Source organism: Neophocaena asiaeorientalis, unplaced genomic scaffold, assembly GCF_003031525.2.
Source record: "Neophocaena asiaeorientalis asiaeorientalis breed wild unplaced genomic scaffold, Neophocaena_asiaeorientalis_V1.1 scaffold76, whole genome shotgun sequence".
Lineage (NCBI taxonomy): Eukaryota > Metazoa > Chordata > Mammalia > Artiodactyla > Phocoenidae > Neophocaena > Neophocaena asiaeorientalis.
This window is the reverse complement of record NW_020173668.1, coordinates 1,349,101-1,369,533: the sequence shown is the minus strand read 5'-3', so window position 1 is coordinate 1,369,533 and position 20,433 is coordinate 1,349,101. Positions and strand designations below refer to the sequence as shown.

At 39.4% G+C, this 20,433-nt stretch overlaps 1 protein-coding gene across 3 annotated transcripts in view; it reads left to right on the top strand.

Moving 5' to 3' along the window:
• Positions 1-18,340, top strand: part of DAP3 (death associated protein 3) — a 31,947-nt gene extending 13,607 nt beyond the window's left edge. For 2 of the 3 annotated variants that reach the window (XM_024748121.1, XM_024748119.1), the window contains exons 3-13: positions 3,546-3,668; positions 5,102-5,203; positions 7,578-7,686; positions 8,694-8,786; positions 9,426-9,556; positions 10,246-10,326; positions 10,415-10,573; positions 11,280-11,339; positions 11,825-11,914; positions 14,626-14,743; positions 15,702-16,068. In XM_024748121.1, coding sequence (XP_024603889.1) covers positions 3,546-3,668; positions 5,102-5,203; positions 7,578-7,686; positions 8,694-8,786; positions 9,426-9,556; positions 10,246-10,326; positions 10,415-10,573; positions 11,280-11,339; positions 11,825-11,914; positions 14,626-14,743; positions 15,702-15,787 — 1,152 coding nt within the window. In that variant the 3' untranslated portion in view covers positions 15,788-16,068. Of the gene's footprint in view, positions 1-3,545; positions 3,669-5,101; positions 5,204-7,577; positions 7,687-8,693; positions 8,787-9,425; positions 9,557-10,245; positions 10,327-10,414; positions 10,574-11,279; positions 11,340-11,824; positions 11,915-14,625; positions 14,744-15,701; positions 16,069-17,481 lie in introns of those variants that run through there. The other variant, XM_024748120.1, reaches the window with a different exon arrangement.
• The last annotated feature ends 2,093 nt before the right edge of the window (positions 18,341-20,433 follow it).

Genomic DNA, 20,433 nt, shown 5'->3' with positions numbered 1-20,433 from the left:
GCTCGAACCCGTGGCGGATTCTTAACCACTGTGCCACCAGGGAAGTCCCAGTGGTTACTATTTGTTGGGCATTCATTATGTGCCAGGCACTGTGCTAAGTGCTTTATTTCTCTTAATCTTCATGATCAACCCCTGAGGTAGATAATATTTTTGTTTCACAGATGCAGAAATTTAGAATTAGAAAGGCTAAGTAACTTGCCTGAGGTAACACGCTGTGAAGTTGTCTAACCCAGACCAGATACCAGGTCTGTCTGACTTCATAGCCTGTGGCCTTAACCACTGTGCTGTATTGCATTTTATGGTCCATGTTTTCTTCAGGACCTCGAAGTCCAGTAGTGGGATCATGAATAAATGATTGTTATAGCATGGTGAAGCACCTAACCTGGATTAGTAGGGTCCAGAGGAAATCCTACCAGAGTTATGTCCTAAAGGATGAGAACTGAGCTGGAAGGGCTTAGTCACTTCCATCTGATCATTTAATTACAGATTAGATTTCCTTAAAAAGGAGCCCTTCCTCTTATAGGATTCACCTTTTTTCCAGGGATTCATGACAAACCTATGTACATAAAATAACCCATTTTTATAAAACAATATGAAAAAGCAAAGATCAACAAAGGGATGGATTCTGGCCCCAACTTATTATATTAAAAGGCTACAATTTCTTCTTCCTTTATAGCAGACAAGAAAGACCTGAGTCCAAAGTACAGAGGAATGTCAGTGAGAAGATTTTATGCTTTTTGTAGATTAGTTTAGAGTTACCTTCTTTATTGGCTCGTGAATAACCCTTCTTTCAAGAACTGCATGATTTTCATTCTGGAACGGTGCAGAGGCAGTTGTACATGTGGTTGTTTTCCCTGGAGACAAGAGACTAGCTGGGTGATGCCATATATGACACGAAGAAGTAAGGAATCCATTTTGCTAGCTTTTAATTTGCTGCAAAAAACATTTAGCTAAAAAGTCAAAGGTTTCTTGTAGAAATAGCACCACCCTGTGGTCCTTGAATATCTTTAATTTTCCACTTGACTGCTACTTTATTTAGAGACATGATGCTTTCTCTCCAGTAGAATTGAGAACATTGTCGGGTGTATTGTTCAGATCCTATGGAGGTAACAGGCCTTGAATTCTCATTGGCTTAACTCAACACATGATATTGTTTGTGTTGTGTGTATATGTTTTGTTTTGCTCTTGATGTTGCTATATTTCCAAAATGGTTTACAGGGAGGGAATTCCTTTTCGGTCCAGTGGTTAAGAATCTGCACTTCCACTGCAGGAGGAACGGGTTCGATCTCTGGTGGGGGAACTAAGATCTCACGTGCTGTGCAGTGCTGCCAAAAAAAATGGTTTACAGGCAAATATGGGAGGGGATAGACATAGGGATGCAGTTTTGTCATCTTGGGATGCCATCTCAGCATGTAGGTTTTAAGGTTGCTACGGCAGGAGAAAAAAGAGAATTTATACCCACTCTTAACTGGCTCTGACTAGAATTGACCCAAGTTATTTCTGTTGATAGCTCATTAGCCAGAACTAATCATGTGACCCCAATCTTTCTGCAAGGGAGGCTGGGAGGTATAGAGTACATGTGATAAACATTGCTGTCTCTGCATTCGCAGACAATGTTGGAGCAACTGTTACTTTACATTAAATATGCAAATTCTGGTTCAGAGGTTTATATGTGCAGTCCGCTGAGTTGCAGTGTGGTGCAGTTTACTCTCACTTAGCTAGATGCTTTACGAACTCCCCCATCTCATCATGTCTCTAAGAAAGCTTTCTTTATTCCAGGGCACAAGTATGAAGTATTTGTGGTGCACTGGGTACTTGGAGAAGGAGATACAAAAATGAATAAAACCTGATCCCTTCTCTTTCCTTTCTCTTTCAAGTGTGTGTGGCCTAAAATGGGAGACAAACTTGTGTGTAAGATAACATGATGCAATAAAAAGGATAAAGATTTTGGAGTCCCACAAACTTGGATTTGAATTCTGATTTCATCACCTACCAACTCTGTGACTTTAGACAAAGTTATTTAACTTCCCTGAACTTTGATTTCCCTCATAATAAAACAGCGTAATATTCTACCTATCTTCTAGGATTCTTGGCTCAAAAATAATGTGTGTATAACTCTGTTGCCTAGCATTTTATAGGTACTCAGTTAACAAATGCCATGAATGTAGTTCAAGGCAGAGTAAAAATGCATGCAATACAAAGAAAGTGCTATCTATAGAGAGGGAAAGATAATTGCTTTTGCCTGGAGGTGTCTGGCAAATCCTCACAGAGGATATGACATTTGAGGTGAGTCTTAAATGATGAGTAAGATTTAAATAGGGAGAGAGGGAAGCTGAAATAGAATGAGCAGAAATATAAAGGCATGAAAGTGAATAACATGTTTTAGCATGGTTGGCTGGCTGGAGTATAGAGTTTATAAAGGAGTAGGACTAGAAAAGTAGGTTGAACTTACAGCAGTGGCCTTAATTATAATGCTAAGGACTTTGAGACTTATTTTGACATTAATAGGGAACCATCCAAACTTTTTGATTAGCTGAATGTTAAACCTATTTGGGAGGACAAGTCTTCTGGACTGTGAAAGATGAAGAGTCAAAGATTTAAAGATACCAGTTAAAAAGTTTTCAGGGAGTCAAAGGTCTTGTTAAATGGTTATAAATGTTATGAGAGGTAGTACAAAAATAATATACATTTTCTGCACTCGTGAAGCTGCTTGGTGAGACTAAATATAAATACAGGCAGCTTTCATACTATCTATTGACCTAGCGAGCAGCTCCCTTTCTACAGCCATCTCTCACAACCCTGTTTTCCTCATTCTACTGGATTCATACTCTAATCTTTCTCTTGTAACTGGCATCTTTTCACTTATACACAAGGCCTGTTATCCTTAAACTCAGCTTGGGAGTTCTCCAGTTAGCATTTTCTCAGATTTATCTCCTGAAATCTCATCCTCTTCCCCAAACCTTTCCCGGTTCTGAGGTTTCCATGTGCAGTTCACTGAGTTGCCTGTAGAGCAGTTTATTTTCACTTAGCTGGATGCTTTACTCACTCCCTCATTACATATCCTTAATGAAAGATTCTTTATTTCAGGACACAGCTAGCAAGAAAATTGTTGCAAGGAGTGTAATTATACCTATCAAATAGGGACGTTGCACTAATCCCCTAATAACTGAGGTGACTAGGATTACTAGACAGCTGGGAATTGTACAATACTGGCCACCATTCATCACTGTAGGCAAGAGCATTAAATGAAGTTTCCTGAGTTAGGTTGTTAATGGCTGAGCTATGCTCCTGAACAATCTCTAACGGAATTGTTTCCATATGGGACAGAGCCCAGACATAGCAACACAAGCTGCAGCAGATTCAGAGTATGAATAATGTGATTGGACTTAGAGAATTATAAATAATAACAAGGATCTGTTTTACATAAAACTAAAATGCATGATAGTGATATTTTTCCCTGTGGCAGATATGGCTTAAAACCTCAGTGTTGTAGCAAGCGTAAAAAGCCTATTAATTGTAAAACACTAAAATGGTTTCTTTTATAGTTGGACCCTGGACGTTTTTTGCACATAGGGACCCAGGCACCCCAATGCCTTGCTGCTCACCTGGATAACCAGGTTGCAACTGAGAGTCCCAGAGCTATTTCCCGCACCAGTGAGAATGATCCGGTGAGTTGCTAATGTGTATACGGGTTTTTTTCAGGGCTTATAATTTGTATTGCCATCATTTTACACATAAGAAAAACTGAAACTGAAAGAAGCTAAGCAGATTTTTACATATAGTCAGACAGTACCTGAGACAGCATTCTGGAACCCTGATCTTCCCCATCCCTATCTGATACTGTGGTAACAGAGCTCAGACAGGTCAGTCCATATCTGTTTTGGTTTAATTCCTACCATTGAACTCACTTTGTGCCAAGGGTTTTGTTGGGTATAGAGTAGGTACCTAGTAAATACTTAACTACTCAATTCCTTAGAAGTTAAATTTAGTAGTTATTACTGATCTTAGTGTATGATGGGTTGGCAGACTTTTCCTGTAGGAATCATATAGTAAATATTTTAGGCATATGAGCCAAAGTGATCTCTGTCACAACTACTTAGCTCTGCCATAAACAAATGGGCCTGGCTGTGTTCCAGTAAAACTTTATTTACAAAAATGGGTAGCCAGCCATAGTTTACCAACCCTGGTATGGAGAACCCTAAAAAAATCAACTTACTTGCCTAGGACCACATAGTTTTCCTAATAACCAATCTGGTACTATCTTCTACCTTTCTAAGTGGATTTCCTAGTGTCTGGAGAGGGAACTAACTTGATTTGTTGAGAAGAGCAGTATTTAAAGTGAAGTTTATCGGTAGAAACCAGGATTCCAGCAGTATCCAGTGTTGCATTTTCTATTTCAGGGCCCATTAGGCTAAATGCTGATTTCTCCTTCCTCAGTATTATTGTTGCCTCTTATAAATGAAATTAGTTGTATGGTCTGTGCTTAAATGTGAAGGGAACCAATAGCTTTTCTCTCCCTTTTTGTCCCTACCCCTGCCCTCTGAGTTGCCCCAACTTAACATATGCTGTGCTTGTGGAAGGGAAAAAAATAACTCATTACCCAAAACACCATCTCAGCAGGGTGTGTTTTATTTATGTCTCTAGCGTTCATCTACTTTCACAAGCACAAAATGAAATAGAATAAGTGAATGAAGTCATTGAATTGCCTTTCAGCTTTTCCCTGTAATTGTAGTCCCTTTATCTGCCAGTTCCTCAGAGGTTTCTATGGCAACAGTGGCATGCAGATGATCTTGTCACGTGATTGGATCATCTCTATGCACAGCACAGAAGAATCCAGATGGCAAGATTTGTCTCTGCTCCTTCCACATCTAGGGTTTATGTTGCCGAGCAACTGGCTTCATCATTCAGGCCAACATCAGCTTTATATATACACTGTGGATTTGGGGACAACAGCGAGCATTTTTTGTCTAAGAAATGAAAGAATATCTTTTCCAGCTCTGAGAGAGAAGTGTTTCCTCACTACAGTCTAGAAGGCCCTTGACACTTTTTCAAAGTCTTTGTCACTCTATCCATTATACCTGTTTGCATTTTTATTTCCTAGGCCAAGCATGGGGAGCAGCATGAGGGTCAGCACTACAACATATCCTTCCAAGATCTGAAGACTGTATTCTCCCATGGCCTGCCTCCTCGCTTTGTAATGCAGGTGCTCAAAACAGGGGAGGGATTTGGAGGGAGCTTATAACACAAGCTGTTGATAGCAGAGGGGTGGAATTAAATGAATAGAAAACTAAAAGATTTAATTTGAATCTTAAAAACAAATCAGATAAATTGAGCTATTGATTATCTTTTGTGAATAGTGCTGTTGTTATAATTACTTTAAGCAAATGCTTATCTGCAGTTAACCTCTTTAAATCCTTTTTGGAGCCAAGCAAAATATTCTTAAGTAAATAAACAATATTCCACTCTTTTCCTTGTGTTACCCAACAGATTTCTAGAAACTTTAGACTTCAAATAATTGTTAAAAATGAATTTAATATTTGCCTTAGCAAAATATCATGAAAATAGTTTATATGTGTAGAAAAGCAAAAACATATTTTTGAGCCAAATAGAAATGATATTTGGATTAGATGCATCATTCATTGTTCTTCTTCAGTCTCATGGGTTTTCAGAAAATGTAGTTTTGTGGTCATAAATTCAACCCAAAGAATGTAATCTTGGATTGCTTTATAGCCATTGAAAGAATTCATAGTTAACTGCAAACAGAGTTTGTTGGCAAAATTTTTTTTAACACTTTTAATAAACATTTATTTATTTATTTGTTTGTTTATTTGACTGTGCCAGGTCTTAGTTGCGTCATGCAGACTCTTAGTTGTGGCATGCATGCAGGATCTAGTTCCCCGACCAGGGATCGAACCCAGGCCCCCTGCATTGGGAGCATGGAGTCTTACCCACTAGACCACCAAGGAAGTCCCTGGGAAAATTGGTTCTTTTGGATAATTCCTGCTCAATTAGTTTCAGCCTGAGAAATTATTCCTTCTTATTGAAATATCAAACTTGACTGTGCAGGTGATTTTTAGCTTAGAAACCAGAGGATGTCATTTCTTCAATGTGTTTTATTTCAAGAAGTTAGATGAGACACCAGTAAAGGGGCTAATTCTAGGCCATGGACAGCTTGTCATCAAAAATTTTGTTAAGTTTGGAAATAGGACACGGTCAGAAGAAATAATCTTTAAACTGTCCCAAGACATTCATAGTACAATCTCTAACATAGTTCTGAGGGCCTAACTTTAACTATTGCAGGTTGCTTTCAGAATGGTTAACCACCAGTGCTTTGGAAGGAATTACTCATACATTCTTTCCATAACTTCCATTTATGTAAAGGCCAACTCCCTCACCATTGTTTGTGTATTTTAGTACTGTCATATTGCCTAATACGGCATTTCTGTTTTAATATCTGTATCATGTTTTTGAAGGTTTCACTTTCCATTAAGTTTGAACTTACCTGTCAAAGTCCTTCTCCAATTCAATTATTTGGTTAGGATTCCTTTAAAAAATACCAACACTAGCTTAATCCCTATCTGATATACTTGTGAATAGTATTTGTTAGGTACTTATTCTTATCAGTAGACATTATTAAATACTTTATTTGCAAATCATTTTCACACATATCACTGCTTCCCAAATTTTTCCACCAAATTATTCCTGATGGCAAAAAGGGAATGAATTTTGTGTGTCAGTTCTCTGGTGTATCTGTATACTGGTGGTGTCAGGTATGGCCTCATAGCTGTGGGGCAGTTGGTCACACCTGCTCCTGAGCTGGTATGTATATAAGTTCTAGAGAAAAGTCTAGGTGGTTACAGTAATAAGAATTAGCTAAAGGGACTTCCCTGGTGGTCCAGTGGTTAAGAACCTGCCTTCCAATGCAGGGAACGCGGGGAACTAAGCTCCCACGTGCCATGGGGCAACTAAGCCCACGCGTCACAACTACTGAGCCTCTGCCCCACAACTAGAGAGCCCACGTGCCACAACTACAGAGCCCAAGCACTCTGGAGCCCACGAGCCACAACTAGAGAGAAGCCCGCGTGCCGCAACGAAAGATCCTGCGTGCCGCAACTAAGACTCGATGCAACCAAAAATAAATTAATTAAATTTAATTTAAAAGAAGAATTAGCTAAAAATAAATTTAAAAGAATTAACATTTATTTGATGCTTACCATGTGTCAGATGCTTTGTTAAGCATTTTACACGCTTTTAATATTTATATCAACCTTAAGTAGTTTACATAGTTATGTCTGGATTATTTGTAAATTTCAATTAACTGATGTAATATCTGTGCTTCATTTACAGAAATAATCAAAAGCTGAATGTTACACACTTGGTGCGGGATAATGTGTTTCAACTTTTAGCTAAATTACAGGACTACATTTTCAAATTCAATACCAACCTCTCCTAACTGAATAAATGAAAAATAGGCAATTTGATGCTATGTTTGCTATGTTGGACTCAGTGTATATTACCAAGAACTGGCTAGAAGTTCCACACCCCACCCTCTCCTTCCTCTTTCCCTATTTTGTTAGGTGAAGACATTCAATGAAGCTTGCCTGATGGTAAGGAGACCAGCCCTAGAGCTTCTGCATTACCTGAAAAACACCAATTTTGCTCATCCAGCTGTACGATACGTTTTCTGTATCCTTTCCTGCTTGCCTGGGCTATGTGAGCCAATGCTTTCCTTCCTCAAATGTGGGAAAAGAAGAAATGCTTTATTTGTTGACAGTTGAAGTGTCCCTTTTGGTGGTGTTTTCTTTTTTTTTTTTTTTTAATTAAGAAAATACCTTTATTTTTAGCCAGAAGGGGTTAAGTCAGAATTGACACTCCTGTAGTAAGAGTGCATGAAGATTCTAATATTTTGAAAATTGACTAAATTTATGTTCCTCAGGAACTTGTTTCTTTTACTCCTTGCTCTAATTGGAGATTTTTGCAGTCCTAAATTTAAAAGACATAAGTAATCTATTTTAGTGGTACTGTCAAAACAGCTTTTTTTAAAAGAATTAGGTATGAACATATTAAATAGCATATTAACATACTCCAACTTTTGGTGGCTCATCTCTAAAATGACCCAATTCTTCATCTCATGTTGTGTTTCTCCTGTTTTAGTTTATCACTTAAGATGCTTCATTTGCAGTTGAGTAAGAAGAAAGTCCAACTCAAAATGGCTTAGGTAATAAATGATTTTTGCCTAAGGAACAGGAACATCAGGTTTAGGCTCAGGTTTGGTTATTTCAGCAGTTCATTGAGGTCATCAAGAACTCAGATTCCAGGACTTCCCTGGTGGTCCTGTGGGTAAGACTCCGCTCTCCCAGTGAGGGGGACCCGGGCTCAATCCCCGGTCGGGGAACCAGACCCCATAGGCGTGCCAAAACTTGGGAGGGGCCAAAACAGGGGGGGGCCCGCGTCCCGCAAAAAAAAAAAAAAAAAAAAAAAAATTTATTTATTTGGCTGTGCCAGGTCCTAGCTGCAGCACACGCGATCTTCTTTGCGGCATGCAAGATCTTCAGTTCTGGCATGCGGGATCTTTTAGTTGCGGCATGCAGGATCTAGTTCCCCAACCAGGGATGGAACCCGGGCCCCCACATTGGGAGCGTGGAGTCCCAACCACTGGAAGGTGGTGTTTTCTTTAACAGCAAGTGCTTTAGATGGCGAGAAGGGAACAGGAAAAACTCTCAGTCTTTGCCATAGTATTCATTTCTGTGCAAAACAGGATTGGCTGATACTGCATATTCCAGATGGTAAGAACTTCCCTCACTATGTTGGGGTTAGTTATTCTGTTACTGTGGTAACATTGTGGCTTCAATTTTCTGACAGGGCTCTGACAACTAAGGAAGAGGTCTTTGCTCCAGGTACAGGCTGGTCTGAGTTAGTTTTGGAACCTTTTGATAATTAGAATGAAGTATTTTTTGGCACAGCAATCCTCACTTTGATAGCTAATGCCCAAGAGCATAAACTCCCACCTTAGTGTTCACCACAAGCTTTATTGCCATCAGCCAACAACTTTGAGTACCCATAGACCTTTGACATGGTACTGTTTGTCAGCATTCTAGGTTGTCAGCATGGATCTTAAAAACTTAAACTCTCATACTTCTCATATATCCCTCCTTGTTTTGTTCAGTGTTGTTTGCATCCACATTTTCTGTCTTTAAAAACTGCCAGGAAGCTGAGGTGACCTTTAATCCATTTATTTGTGTATTGTGTGTAATGATAATATTTAAGATGGACCAGACCAAAAAGTAAACCTCTGAAGCAAGAAGGCTTTAAGAAATATATATGGGAAACTAAAGTCATCTCCCATAACTTAAAGAAGCATAGAGTATTTTGAGTTGAATACAGTCAGTTCCTGCCTAGTTTGTTTTCTTTTGCCTTTTGATTAGCTCATCTTTGGGTGAAAAACTGCCGGGATCTTCTGCAGTCCACCTACAACAAACAGCGCTTTGATCAACCTTTAGAGGCTTCAACCTGGCTGAAGAATTTCAAAACTGCAAATGAGCATTTCTTGAGTCAGGTGACTAGACTCCCAGAAGTTTGGTGCTGGACAATCTTTTAAGATTTTTATCTTCTTTGTGCCCTGAGTACCAGTAGACTATGGAGAACTAATATTGTAGTTGGGATAACTATACCATTTTGTATTTCTTTCATACATTTTATTCACAGTGAGTTCGCACGCTGAAACTCATTTATCCATGTAAAATAAAGAGGCAGCAGTAAGCTGGTCGCATCTGGTGGGTAGCAAAGTGAAGTCCAGATTGCTTCATTGACTTTTCCAAGGTGACAGCCTAAAATCCTCTAACACACATTTCAACTACCTAATTTTCTCCAGATTAGATCTCTTAGGTACCAGAAACATATTCGTAAAATTATTCTCTAGTGATGCTTGGATACAGTCTCTAGGCCAGGGATTTTCAACTCTGGATATAAGTCAGAATCACCTAGGAGCTTGTTAAAAATGCAGGTGCCAAGGCTTCATCCTGGGCCTTTTTAGTCAGAATCCCTTACTTTTTTGTGTGTGTTTTTTAAGCTGCAGGCAGAAATGGGCTAGAAAGCATTCACTTCCCTGCTGAGCTCTCTTACAAGGCTTGAAAAATAGATGAAAATAGACTCCTAATAACCTTAGCCTCCTACCCTACCTTCTTAGCTAGGGATGGGTTCATCCTTAGGCTAAGTGGCCTTTTTTGGTCTTTGTTTTATTTTTAGATAAAAGTTCAAGAGAAGTATGTCTGGAATAAGCGAGAAAGCACTGAGAAAGGCAGTCCTCTGGGAGAAGTAGTTGAACAGGTATAAAAAAAGACACTGAACATGTACTATATCTGACCAGAGACAGCCTCTTGTAGGACTGCAAGCCACTGTCTGTCTTTCCCTACAGGGCATAATGCGGGTGAGGAATGCCACAGATGCAGTTGGAATTGTGCTCAAAGAGCTAAAGAGGCAAAGTTCTTCGGGTATTTTTCGCCTCCTGGTGGCAGTGGATGGAGTCAATGCTCTCTGGGGAAGGACCACACTGAAAAGAGAAGATAAAAGCCCGGTAGGAAAACTGAGTTTCTCTATTTTGGTTTCTCTGATTTCAGAACCCATCATATACGTAGGCTGGGACATAGCCTTCCAGACCATGCAGTATATTTTCTTGCCTTGGAATATTTGAAATAAGATGTATAGTGAAAATAGTATCAGAAGGAGATGATGCCACATTCCATCATCCACTGAATACCAAGAGCATGACAACAAAAGCTGTGGTTTCTTTGTCAATTTTCTTCTTTCTATTCTCTTTTCAAAATGATGTTCTCTGGTCTAAGCAGAGACGATCAGAAGCATCAAGGAAGGGGGTGGGTTGGGGTAGTAGGTATTTTCTCCCTTGGTAACTCTTTTTTAATCTCCAGAAGCATGGCAGTTTGAGGGGCAGTGGCCATGTAGCTTATTCCAGAGGTACCTTCAGGTACTATGGTTACGTAATAGTTGAGGATTTTTTTTTTCTTTTTTTTTCTTGGCCTCACAGCACAGCTTGTGGTATCTTAGTTCCCTGACCAGGAATTGAACCCAGGCCCTCGACAGTGAGAGTGCAGAGTCCTGACCAATGGACCTCCAGAGATTTCCCAGCTGAGGATTTTCTAGTTGTTGTCAGTGCAGATATCTCAGGGGAGCATCCGGGCAGAGCAAGTAATGTTCTCTTCTCTCCCTCTTTTCTCCCTTTCTCCTCCCTCTCACCTCTGTCTCACACATTGACCGATGTGCAGATTGCCCCAGAAGAACTAGCATTTATTTACAACCTGAGGAAAATGGTGAAAAATGATTGGGTGAGTGCATATGATACCTAACAGATTTCAGAAAGAAATGTTATTTTCGTTTTAAAGATGTTCAACTGCCTCATTGCTAATACCTACCGGTCTCTAATTTTATGGACAGAAAGTTCTTATCTCTTATTTAATTCTCATAACTGTACCAAGTTTTAAATCTATATATTTGTTTTCTTATCTTTCCACTTGACTGGAGTACACTTATTCAAAACCATTTTTTTGAAATATTGGCATAATTTCACTTTGCTGCAATTGTTCAAGGTGTTTTTATTTCTTATCAACTTTGGAAAGGATTTTGATAAATTTAAGATCATGTAGCAATTTATTGTCAGAGTCAAACTGAGAATTAATAATCAAATTAGTTGCCATTTAACTGTGCTAGATCACACTGCCATACCACCAAGTATGGCAAAAAAAAACACTGCAGGTGATTAAAATGCATTTTTCTGTCTTTTTCAAATTCAGCTTTTTCTCCTTTCTTTCAGCAAGGAGGCGCCATTGTGTTGACTGTGAGCCAGACTGGGTCTCTCTTTAAGCCCCGGAAAGCCTATCTGCCCCAGGAGTTGCTGGGAAAGGTCAAATCACTGGAAAATTTGTTTACCCTTAGATAGTCATTCTGTCTAAATATACATACATTTTTTTTTTTTTTTTGGACATAATTTCAGACTTGGAGAAAAATGGTATTCCTCTGTGACTTCAGCTAGATTTCTAAAATGTTAACACTTTACCATGTTTGCTTTACTCTTTCTCTCCGTCTGTTTTTTTTCCCTGAATAATGTGACAGTAACCTGAGATATGATGCCCTCTTTTATCTCTAAATAATGCATATTTCCTAAAATCAAAGATATTCTAGGGCTTCCCTGGTGGCGCAGTGGTTGGGAGTCTGCCTGCTGTTGCAGGGGACATGGGTTCGTGCCCTGGTCCAGGAGGATCCCACATGGCGCGGAGCGGCTGGGCCTGTTAGCCATGGCCGCTGAGCCTGCACATCCGGAGCCTGTGCTCCGCAATGGGAGAGGCCACAGCAGTGAGAAGCCCACACTGCAAAAAAAAGATATTCTAATGTATAACCACAGCACAATTTTCAAAATCAGAAAGTTAACATTGACTGTTACCTAATCTATAGAATATATTCTGATTTTGCCAGTTATCCCAGTGTCATTTACAGGAAAAGAAAGTCCTGGATAATGCACCGCACTCAACTGTCAAGTGCCTTTAGTCCCCTTTAATCTGAGACAGATCCTCAGTCTTTGTCTTTTATAACCTTAATATTTATATCTCTGTTTTTGAAGAGTACATGCTAGTTATCTTATGGGGTTGTCTGTTTTTTCCTGACTATATGTGATGTTAGAAGTTCTATTGTGTCTTCTCAGTGCATAATATCAGAAAGCACATGGAACTTATTTCTCCTGTTACTGGCAATATATACTTTGAACACTTAGTTAAGGTGCTCTCCACCTGATTTCTCCTCAGTAAAGTTACTCTTTTCCTTTTGTAATGAATAAGTATCTTGTGGAGATATACTTTGAGACTAGGTAAATATCCTTTTACTTCTCAAACTTCCCCTTACTAGTTTTAGTTTCCATCGGTGATTCTTCCCTAAATCAATTATCATGATAATTGCAAGATGGATATTTTCTAGCTCCACCATTACTTCTAAATGTATCAGTTGGCCCTCTCTTATATTTAAGAATTTTCCTTTCTCCCTTATGTATTTGTTTCAATATAGACATGTGGATTCTTATTTAATGGGTTTAGAACCCATTAAATAATTACTATCATTATTTAGTTTGCTGCTTAAGATATCCCAGGTTTGGCCAGTAGGAGCCCTTCAAGCTGGCTTCTATGTCCTTTTAACATGTCCTCATCATTTTTCTCCCTACCTTTCCTCCTCTGTCCCCATCATTTCTAAGCACTTCTTTACTTTTGACACAAGAATATGTTCCAGGGCTTCCCTGGTGGCACAGTGGTTAAGAATCCGCCTGCCAATACAGGGAACACGGGTTCGAGCCCTGCTCCGGGAAGATCCCACATGCCACGGAGCACCTAAGCCCGTGCGCCACAACTACTGAGCCTGTGCTCTAGAGCCTGTGCTCCGCAACAAGAGAAGCCACCGCAGTGAGAAGCCCGCACACCGCAACGAAGAACAGCCCCCGCTCACCACAACTAGAGAAAGTCCGCGCGCAGCAACGAAGACCCAACGCTGCCAAAAATAAATAAATAAATTTATTTTTAAAAAAAAGGAATATGTTCCAGACTCATCTTGTACTTTCCATGCCCCAGCCCTAAAATCAGCCATTTCTTCAAGGAGCTTTGGTTCGTTTTAGAGGAGAATGGTATTTAGAAACCAAGACCTGAGTGCTAGGTATACTTATTGCTACTGGGATGTGGGTGTCACTTCTTCTAGGCCCTCCAGCAGAGTTAGTAAGTAGATATATGCACTATTCATATATACAAACATACATGTATATGTGCTATATGCATATATGTGTTTATATATACACATCCACACACATCTGTATCTGTCTCTCTATATTAAAAAACCATAAATCTGATAGCTCTAGTTCCAGGCTAGCATCCCAGCATTCATTGTATCCTTCGCCCTTTCCATATTTGTAACCCTCTTCTCCAACGATAATCTCTCATTCACAGTGTATTTACATATTAGCTCAATCTTAGATTATAGTAAAAGTAGTTTCAGAATTGCTAACCCTTGCCTCTATACAAATAAGCTGTGAACTAGAGGGCAAATTTTTTTTTTTTTACTTCTGTCTTATTTAGGCTCAATATCTTTTAGAGCAGTTTTTATCTTTAGCCTAAGGGTCTTTCGTTCAAATATTCTGTTCAGAAGTTAGTTTGGGTTAGTTTCTCTCCTCCCTTCAGTGTTATGTTTGAACTTTGAAATACAATTTGATTCATTTGTTTTAGTTTATATAGGATCTTTTCCCCCATCCTTGTCATTTTGTTCAATTTTTTTGAGTATATGAACTATCAAAACTGTTGACTATTGAAGTTAGAACTGTAAAAAAAATTTAAACACGTATATGATTATGTGTGTACACTCAGATAAGTGGCATTTACCCCCCCCCCGCCCCCGCTGCCCCTTGCCTCAAGCGCTCTCTCTTTTTTAAGTATATATGTGGCCATGTAGAGCAAGGGTAGCCAGCCCCAGAGAAAGTGGAGTAGAGGAGAATAGAACAAAATCTCAAAGACCTTATCCTCAAAGTGTTTAAATAAACACTGATTTGTCACTTAACGAATACTGATATTTATCCTTTTTCTTCTCCAGGAAGGATTTGACGCCCTGGATCCCTTTATTCCCATCCTGGTTTCCAACTATAACCCAAAGGAATTTGAAAGTTGTATTCACTATTATTTGGAGAACAATTGGCTTCAGCATGAGAAAGGTCAGTTGCTTAGCTTTTTCCTCTCACAGAAGAATCCCACTGAGTCAGAGCCTTGATCTCTTCTTCCCTCAGCAGCAGCCTGTAATTTGTACTTCATCTTTTTTCCCTTTATCTTGACTTCTTTCTGGCTAATTAGATGGTACAGAAGGTGTGGGGTTGCTTAAAGTTCGATTTACAAGAGACATTATATCTCTCCCTAAAATTCTCACGTTAGTCTAGAATAAGATGCTCATGCTAACAGAGGACGGGAGACCGAACCCAGGTGATTGGGTTGCTGCCACACACTCACTGTCACATTTATTCATCGTTCAACACACTGGCATTGAGAGGCTCATATGCTAGGGCACCCCCAGAACAACTGATGCTGTGTGAGAGGCTACTGCAGCACCAAACCAAATCCTTGCTATACCTGTCCTAGTACTTGTAGATGAAAGTGTTCCAGCTGCTCATTTAACCCTTGCCCTCAGTTCTGGGTGGGTGTGGGTCTGTTGGGGGGCGGGGTGTAGAGGAAAAATAAAGGTGGTTCTGTTACTAGGTAATAGAGAATTAGTTGCAGTAGGAATAGGGGGAAGAGTATAAAGCAGCTGCAGCATGATGAGTTAGGAGACACAATGGAGAGATTTCTAAAAGGGGCTTGAGAGATTTGACAGTCCTTAAAGTCCAGAGGATAGTCTTGAAACAGAGGGAGAGATAGATGCTGGTTGGAGGAATAGAGACAGAAAAGGAAATTATGCATAGAAAAAATAATGCTGGTTGGAGGAATAGAGACAGAAAAGGAAATTATGCATAGAAAAAATAATACTGGCGGATGGAATAAAGGGCCTAGAAGTGAGGTTTTGGGAGTGCTAATTGTATCAGAACATAGTCTGGATAACGTAGCCTTTGACTACAGAATTTGCTAAGTAACACAATGCTACAGGAGAAAACTGCCAGTTTTCTGTGTTTGGCTCCATTTTAGCTCATACAGAAGAAGGGAAAAAGGAGTTGCTGTTCCTAAGTAATAGGAATCCTGGGCAGCTGGAGCGGCTCTGTGCCTACCTCTAAGCCATGGTCACAAGGTACGTGGAAGACAATGGACCTTTCTTCTAATGGACCCAATCAGATGGGGGAGTCCTGCAGTACACAAGAAGAGCAGCCAAGCACGTGCACTTATGGGATTGGACAGGACTGCAGTCAGCTCCCAACCTTCGTTGCAGTGGGTTCCTTGTGATGTGACTGTGGTGGCAATAAGATGTCCTGAAACGAACATCAGTTTATTAGTTGTGGTTTTCACATTTTAAATAATCATGTAGCTTTTCCTAAAAAATTAAATTAAGTATCTTTCTTAAAGTGTTGTGTTATATTTATAAGATGGAAAGAGCCTTCAGATTGGCCAAATTGAATTTCTTTGGCATTCTGCTTGTTGAGACTAAATTCTACAGAAATTTTCCAGACTTTATTCAATTTAGGAGATTGAGACTCAATCTCCTCCTGAACTTCTCCCTCCCAGACCATTCACTTCCTATTTACTCTTTTATCAATGGTCCCTGAGAACTTTCCTCAAACTCCAGCTGAGTCTGGCAACTTTGTATAGTACAGCCCCTTTCTACAGGTTCCTGAAAGAAGTTCTAAATCCCTACAGCATACATTGTATGTAGTGAATTAACATCTTTAATCCATGTAGAATAGTACTATCTGTGTACCATCTTTCTGAGATTTGAGAAAACACTGACTCATCAATTTCAGAAGAGTCTGATTCTCTCACCATGCCCGGGTTGTTGGTTCCAAAGAGTGAGAAGTTTGATTCCCAGATCTGCTGCTTATTAGCTAACTGTCTGAGCCTATTTCCTTCTCTAATTTTACCTTATCTCTGTTTTACATTATGTAAAGGTAATAATAATGCCAAACTTTCAGGGATTTTGTGAGAATTAAATCACATAATAAATGTCAGGTGCCTCACACATAGTAGGCCCCCATTAAATGATAGGTAGCTACTATTTATAACTTGGATTTTATTAATGCTTTATTTGAACAATTACTATGAGAAGAGAGTCTGAATGTATATCAGCATTTTTCACTGGAGAGCCAGCTGCCCCTACCCTATCCTCCTCAAGGATTCCCTGTCAAAAATAAAACCTCCATCCCTGACCCAATCCCCAGACACTTTAGCTAACTGATGTTCTAGCATCAGACTCAAAGATAACAGCCTTATAGAGACTGCGTAACCAGCTCCCACAGTTGGAAAGTGTGAACCCATTTAACAGATCCCTTTTAATACAGTTCTGCTTCTCTGACTGAACCCTGACTGATACACCTCCCAATACAGATAGTCAAGCCTTGAGATCTGTCTTTTCAGTAGCTCAGACTCACTTCCTCCTCTCCATCCTTACTACCACTGCCTTTCATAACCCCATCGCTTCTTGTTTGAGTTACTATAATCATTTGCTAATTTGTTTCTCTGCCAACTACCCTTGGCTCCTCCCTCCAGTCTTTCACTGGACTGCCTGAGTGAGCTCTCTAAACACAGCACATCATGCAATTCCCTTAATGTCATTCAGTGGCTTCACTATGCCTTTATTTTTGCCATGTATGGGTTACAAAGTTCAAACCATACAAAAACATTTCATGGAAAATCAGGCTCGCTTTCTCTCAGCTCCCTTTTCTAGAGGCAATCAAATTATAGAGACAAAATTCTAAAATAATACACGTTTTTTTAAACACAATAGTGTACTTACTCTTCTATACCTTGGTGTTTCCAGGTATCTTGGAAATTGTACCTGCCAGGAGTTTTTCTTATAAATCGAGTGCCTGCTCTAAGGAATTTAAAAAGAAAAGGAAATAGCACACAGAACCTCCAAGAGGGACACTGTCACAAGCTCAGCAGCCACAGACAACATCCTGACCACAACAGGGGAGGGTCTGCTGTGATAAAGTCACCAGTGCTACTATGAACATTGACATTGCAGCCTATACTAATGATAATGGCAGCTAGCCCCCAGAAATTGCAGTGCTGCTGCCTCCCAAAAAAAGCAAGATGCCACTGCTCTTACCCTTACCAGATACTTACTGGACAGGACCTGAATCTGATTGACAAGCCTGATCCTTAACTGTAAATGAGGCTAGGAAATTGGCTTCCATCTTTGGAAGGCCAAGCTCATAATCAATATGCCTTCTTCTCTTTCATGAATGTGGAATAGTAAGCTGTATGACTATACTATCATTTATGTACAAAATCCTTACTGAAGAATTGCCTCATTACTTTTGCAATTTGCTAAATATGGATTCTTAATTTTTTTCCAAATACTCTATCATAATCTACCCTATCCAGTCCCCTTTTTTTCTTAAGATCCTTCTACTGCAGACCCGATCCTCATGCCCCAATTTTTTTTTGTCTCCATGCTAAGCCTGCTGCACAGCTGGTCTCTTGGGGCTTTTCTTCATCACTCAGGTGGACTGAATTCAGAATGAAAAGTAAGAAGCAAAACTCTTTCTTTTCAGATGACATATTCCTGTATATAGAAAACCTTAGGAAATCTCAAAATAATCTACTAGAACTCAAAACAAGTTCAACAAGGTCACAACAATACTACAAGATTAATATACAAAAACCAATTGTATTTCTCTATACTAGCAATGAAAAATCCAAAAATGAAAGTAAGAAAGTAATTCTGGGGACTTCCCTGGTGGTGCAGTGGTTGAGAATCTGCCTGCCAATGCAGGGGACACAGGTTCGATCCCTGGTCCGGGAAGATTCCACATGCCACGGAGCACCTAAGCCCATGCGCCACAACTACTGAGCCTGCGCTCTAGAGCCTACAAGCCACAACTACTGAGCCCACGCACCTAGAGCCCGTGCTCCATAACAAGAGAAACCACTGCAATGAGAAGCAGAAGCCCGTGCACCACAGTGAAGAGTAGCCCCCGCTCGCCACAACTAGAGAAAGCCCGTGCACAGCAATGAAGACCCAACGCAGCCAAAAATTATTTTTTTTAAAAATTAAAAACTTAAAAAAAGAAAAGACATATAAGTGGCTGACAGGATAATGAAAAGATGTTCAACATCACTACTGATTAGGAGCAAATCGAAACCATAGTAAGATACCACCTCACACCCACTAGAATGGCTATAAATCAAAAAGACAACAATAACAAGTGTTGGGGAGGATGTGGAGAAAAAGCAACCCTCCATGGGAATTCCCTGGTGGTCCAGTGGTTAGGACTCGGTGCTCTCACTGCCAAGGGCCTGGGTTCAATCCCTTGTCAGAGAACTAAGATCCCATAAGCTGCAGGGTGCAGGGAAAAAGAAAAGGAACTCTCAAACATTTCCAGTGGAAATATAAAATGGAAATATAATTTTAGAAAACAGTTTGGCAGTTCCTAAAAATGTTAAGCACGAAGTTATCACATGACCCAGCAATTCCACCCCTAAGTATCTACCCTAAAGAAATGAAAATATGTCCACACAAAGACTTGTGTTCAAGCAGCATGAGACTATTCATAGCAACATTATTCATAATAGCTAAAAATTTTTAAAAATCCAAATATCCATCGACTTGTAAACGGATAACCAAAAATGAGCAAAATACTAATACATACTACAACATGGGAACATAAACCTTACGCTAAGACTCCAAACACACAAAAATACATTTGTATGATTATATGAAACATCCAGAAATGGCAAATCTATAACGGCAAAAGTAGATCAGTGGTTGCTGGTGTTAGAGGTAGGAACAGGGTTTACCTGTAATCACACAGGAAGAATCTTTTGGGGATGATGTAAATGCTTTAAAACTGAATTGTGATGACTGCACAACTCTTTATTTACAAGATCATACACTTAAGATGGATGTAAGTGACACCTCAATATCATTTACTGTATATAAATAATACCTCAATAAGGGTGTTAAAAAGAAAAAAACTGCGGTCAGATTTCTTCCTTCCCTCTATTCTTCAACGGGTTCATTCATACCTTCATCAAGGTCTGAGACTCTCCTAGCCTCTTCTGGTTTCCCGAGATGTTCCCACACAGGCATTTCCCCAATAAAGCACATGCATGTATAATCCCACTTGGTGTTTGCTTCTGGCGTATAGTATATTGTCTTCAAGAGACAAATTAAAGTTGCGAGTCAAAAAAAGATACACTGTGCAAACACTAACCAAAAGAAAGCTGGTTCATCTATATTACTATCGAAGTAGATATTAAGGTAAAACAGCATTATTTGAAAAAAGAGGGATAGTTTATAATGGTGGAAGTTTCAATCCATCAGGAAAATAAAACTGTAAAGTAGTATGCAGTAATAACATAGCCTAAGAAAATAAAAACTGACAAAATTACAAGGAGATAGACAATCATAGCAGGAGAGTTAATATACTTCAGTGGGAGAAGATATTTTCAACACAAGTAACTGACAAAGGGCTTGTATTCAGAATAAAGTACTTACTCCTACAAATGGTTGAGATGACCCAAAAGAAAAATGGGCAAGAGACTTGAACATGCACTTCACAAAAGTGGCTATTCTAATGGTGATAAACATAAAAAGGTGCTCTCAATCTCACTAATAATCAGGAAAACTAAAACCAATGATATGGACTAAAAATTTTTAATGGTGGCAAGGTTATGGAACATCACCTGCAAACACTCCTACACTGGTGGTGAAACTAAATTTAGAAAAGTTTGGTGTTATTTACCATATTCACACATTCCCATC